This window comes from Arachis ipaensis, chromosome B5 (genome assembly GCF_059453495.1).
Source record: "Arachis ipaensis isolate K30076 ecotype BB chromosome B5, ASM5945349v1, whole genome shotgun sequence".
NCBI lineage: Eukaryota > Viridiplantae > Streptophyta > Magnoliopsida > Fabales > Fabaceae > Arachis > Arachis ipaensis.
Genome location: NC_142440.1, coordinates 22,972,827 through 22,977,980, shown reverse-complemented (window position 1 = coordinate 22,977,980; position 5,154 = coordinate 22,972,827). Strand labels below are relative to the sequence as shown.

The window sequence follows — 5,154 nt, the reverse complement described above, 5'->3', positions numbered from 1 at the left end:
TCGATTTCACCAAACAATCAAACTGCACTTTCTGCAGAAAACCAAGTAGCTCCAGATTCTGATTCTGCTTCTAGAATTGTTGACACCACCAATTAAGATTCTTCCCGATCTAGGGTCTTAGAGACTCCTCCCAAACCGTCTAGTCCTCTTCAACAGGCTAGTTTTCAAACTTCCCCTAGACAAGTGTCTGAAACACTGAATGCCTCCACTACTCCCACAAGTGCTACATTGGCCAGTCTGATCTCTGTCTTAGACCAAGTTCTTCAAGAGGATGAAGTGCATGTACCAGTGCCAACACTTCCAAAGCCTGCCACATCAAGACCTTCATTCGAATTAAGTGCTGACACCCAAGAACAGCTCCGATCACTTATAAAGCTTTTGGATCATCCACCTGCCACATGGGTTAATGATACAATTCTTAACCAACTTTTGTCTGAGCTTTTGAATTTTTCTATTGAACTCCCAGCCTCTTTACTTCATTCTAATTCAATTCAAGAATTCAAGAAACTACTCAATGAAAGCGTAGCTTCTCAATTCCAAATCCAAGAAACAAAGACAGAAGAAGCAAAGGTCCAATCTAACATAGAGAGTTGTATTACAGCCTCTCGACCAATTCAAGTCTCTCGTGAGGAATTCGATTTGAGGATTGCCCATGCTATTTTCGTTCAAGCTTTTTATGACAAAGAGGAAACAAAACTTGAAGCAGAACTGGCTCAAATTAATGAAAAACTTACCAGAATTCGTCAAAGACGAGCTATCATAGCCAAGCCTCTAGCTTCCGCTCAACAAGAACAACAACATCTCATCTAGGAGCTTATTTCGATCCAGACCAAATAAGAAGAATATGAAGAACAACTCAAAAAGATCCAGTTTGACAAATTCAAACAAACTGAAGTGCTTTTAACTCTGGCCAACAGGAGAGTAAAGCTTCGCTCTGATTTAGCAAAATTATAGCGCCTTGAAGTTTTTCATTTCTCTCTGTATGACTATCTTTTCTATTTTCTAGACTTATGCATGTTGAACTTTTAATTCTGCCAACAATAGTATTGCTTTAATTATTTTTCATTAATTGAGTTAATTACTCTTTCTGACTCGATATCTTTAATCTGATAAGTATTTCCCGAATATGTTCCTAGCTATCACTTGGAAAGGACCCTCCCAAATATGGGACCATTTACCAAGAAATTTTGATTTCTTTTCCATTGGCAAAATAACTTTCAAAACCAATTCACCTGTATTAAAAGACTTTTCCTTGATTCGACAATTATAACTTCGAGCGATACCTGCTTTCTGTCGAATCATGTTATCGAGTGCCAAAAGTCGCTCCGAATCTAACTCGCTCAATTCATTGAACATTGCATTCCAGTAATCATCGACTGGTAAATCACTCTGCTTTGATATTCTTAAAGTATTTAGATTTATCTCTAGTGGTAGCACTGCATCATGACCATATACCAACTTATATGGTGAAGTACCAGTCGAACCCCTTGGTGAGTTTCGATAAGCCCACAATACTTAGCTTAAAGTTTCATGCCATGTTCGAGGCTTGTCTTCAATATATTTTTTGATCAAACTTATCAAAATCTTATTTGCTGCTTCTACTTGCCCATTAGCCTGTGCATAATAAGGAGTTGAGGTAACCATATTAATATTTCTCGAAGCTACAAAATTTTTAATCCGCTGACCAGTAAACATCGTTCCTTAATCAGTACTTAATGTTTGAGAAATTCCAAATCGATGTATAATATGTTCCTCAATAAAGTCTATTATCTCACCTTAACTTACTTCTATCAACGGAATCGCTTCAACCCATTTTGTAAAATAATCAATTGGTACTAAGATAAACTTGTGTTGTTTTGATAAAGGAGGATGAATTAACCCAATTAAATCCAAAGCCCAACCTCTAAATGGCCATGGCTTTATTATCGAATGTAATTCGGATGCTGGGATTTGTTGAATTGAGCCATGCTTCTAGCATTCTAGGCATGCTTTTGTATAATCAATGCAATCTTTAATCATGGATGGCTAATATACATGATTGCGATATAACACCCATCTCATTTTCTTTCCAGCCTGATGAGCACCACATATCCCATTGTGAACTTTACCCGAAGTAATATTTTGATCATTTTGACCCAAACATCTCGATAGACTCCCATCGATACCTTTCTTATACAATTCATTAGCCATTAAAACAAAATTCATTACTCACAATTTCATCTTTCTATCAACTGGGATACTGGGATCTTTTAAGTACTGAGCAATAGGCTTCTTCCAATCAATATCCTCCCATTTATCAACGCACAAAACTTCTCTTTCACCTGCAGGTACTAAAATCTGACAAATACCTGCCAATGTCTCAAGGGTTCCTGGGCTAATTTTATACTTCGAAGCAATTTGGGCTAATTTATTAGCCATTTCATTTTGAATCCTTGGAATATGAATCAGAGAAACTCTTTGAAAAGAAGTTAACAACTCCCAAGCAAATGTCAAATACTTCTGTAACTTCTCACCATTACATTTAAATTCTTTGGATAACTGTTTTAAAACCAACTGAGAATCCCCTAATATCTGAACTTCCGAAACTCCCTTATTAATTAAGATCTCGAGGCCCAAAATCAAAGCTTCGTACTCTGCCTCATTATTCGAACAAGGATATTTTATTTTGAATAAAAATTTTGACGGAATTCCTTCTGGTGAAACAATTAAAATTCCAACTCCTACGCCATCTTTATGTTTTGTCCCATCAAAATACAACTTCCAATAATCGATTTTTAATTTGATTACATTTGCCCCCTGGTCATTCAGATCTTTCGAATTATCCACAAGAAAATCTGCAATGACCTGTCCTTTCACAGCTTTGGATGTGACATATTGTAAATCAAATTCTGTCAATGCCAGCATCCATTTCCCTAAACGTCCCCTTAACATAAGGAAACTCAACATATATTTAATTAAATCAGTTTGTGCTATAACTTTCACCGATTTAGCCACCATATAACACTTTAATTTTATACAAGCATGATATAAAGACAAACACAATTTTTTGATCGGGGAATACCTCGTTTTGATGTTAGTTAAAACTCGACTAAGGTAATAAACTGTCCGCTCATGCCCGTTTTCATCATCCTGGGCTAACATACACCCTATAGTATTTTCAGATGCTGCTATATATAATTTTAAGGGCTCCAATGGTCGAACATTCGCCATAATTGGGGCTTTAGATAAGTAAATTTTAATAGAATCAAACGCCAACTGATGTTCCATCGTCCATCGAATTGTGAATCATTCCTTAGTTTTACTAGAGGTGCAAACACTCTAGTTCGATCTGAAAGATTCGAAATGAATCTCCGAAGATAATTTACCTTACCCAAAAAGGATTGTACCTCTTTCTTCGATTTGGGTGCAGATAACGCCAATATCGCATCTGCTTTATTTTTATCGATGGCAATCCCTTTTTTATGAACAACAAAACCCAAAAAATTTCTAGCCGATACACCAAAGGCACATTTCAAAGGATTCATCTTTAATCCTTTCTTCCTCATAGTAAGAAATGCTCTCTTTAAATGATTAATGTGCTGATCCACCGAAATCGATTTAACCATAACATCATCGATATACACTTCCATAAATTTTCCAATAAATTCATGAAAATAGCATTCATTGCCCGCTGATATGTTGCTCCAGCATTTTTCAAACCAAAAGGCATAACTACCCATTTATATGTACCTAATGCGCCCGGACAACGAAAAGCAGTTTTAGCCACATCATCTTCAGCAATGAAAATTTGGTTATATCCAGAATAATCGTCCATGAAACTAAGTATTTCATTTCCTGCTGCAGAATCGATTAACATATCTGCGATAGGCATAAAATATTCATCTTTTGGAGTAGCATTATTCAAATCTCGAAAATCGATGCATACTCTCAATTTCCCATTCTTCTTCATGACAGGGACAATACTCGACACCCACTCAACATAACATGCAGTTCGAATAAATTTTGCTTTAATCAAGCGTTCTATCTCTTCTTTAATTTTTACATTAATTTCAGGAGCAAAACGTCTTGGAGTTTGTTTCACAGGTCGAGCATTGGGTTTCAATGCTAATCGATGTTCCACTAGTGAACGATTAAGACCAGGAATCTCATGATAATCCCAAGCAAAATAATCTTTAAACTCGTGTAAAAGATTAAAGAGTTCAGTTTGAAAAGGATCAACAAGATCCTTACAAATATATGTAATTCGAACATCATTAAGAGTCCCTAGATTAATTTCCTCCAAGGGATCTTGAGACTCAAACCCTTTATAATAATCATCATCTTTTACTGAATACTTCTCAAAACCCAATGGTTCTAGATCATAAATGCAATCAAAAGTTAAATCAATAGAATCATCAGAAATAGAAGAAACTTGATCAATGATTAAATCAGCATTACTTATATTTTTTACACAATGAGCCTCTGCTATTAAATCGACAGTCCGGCTTGCATCATTATTTTCATTACAAGAAATAGGAAAAATCATAACTAAATTTGACTGAAGATGCTGAATCGAACACATTACAACTAATAACATTACTACCCCTATGTGATTCAACTTCATCAGAAGAATCAACTTTATTCTCTAATAACTGAAAATTATTCAAATAATTATGTAATGTTACCAGGTAGTCAGAAACTTCCTCAACTTGGTCCATAGAGCAGTTTCTCCAAGACCTTCAAGAAAGACAGTCCCAACCAGTCAGCTCAAAGCCTAATTCTGGATAACGTAACTTCACCAAGAGGCCTTCAGAAGATAGATAGCAACCTTCACAATTATAAGAATTTAGTGTCCGATCAACATTCAAAGGCTTTAGTTTAGAATTGTACATCCTGAAATCAATGTGCAGTTGTTCGACATAAAGGTTCGAATCTGCCTTAATGATTTCAGGTTTACCATCTTTTGTCCACAGAAGAACACTCTAATGCACAGCAAAAGGAACTGCACCCACTCCATGGATCCAATCACGCCCCAGCAAAGCATTATAGCTTGCTCTTGATGGAACCACCACAAAAACAGTATTTCGCTCAGACGAGCCAACCTTCACAGTCAGAGTAACCAACCCTCTGGCCGGGGTCGAAGTCCCACTGAAGTCTGTCACAACAATATTTGTA

The 5,154-nt window shown here is 36.2% G+C and overlaps 1 protein-coding gene across 1 annotated transcript; it reads right to left on the bottom strand.

Annotated features, from left to right (window-relative positions):
* Positions 1-1,101: 1,101 nt before the first annotated feature.
* Positions 1,102-2,190, bottom strand: LOC148563593 (uncharacterized). The gene is made up of 3 exons (XM_088486867.1): positions 2,035-2,190; positions 1,575-1,680; positions 1,102-1,436 (listed from the first exon to the last, which is right to left on the bottom strand). Exons 1-3 carry the CDS (start codon positions 2,188-2,190, stop codon positions 1,102-1,104), a joined length of 597 nt encoding a protein of 198 aa, XP_088342993.1.
* Positions 2,191-5,154: the final 2,964 nt, after the last annotated feature.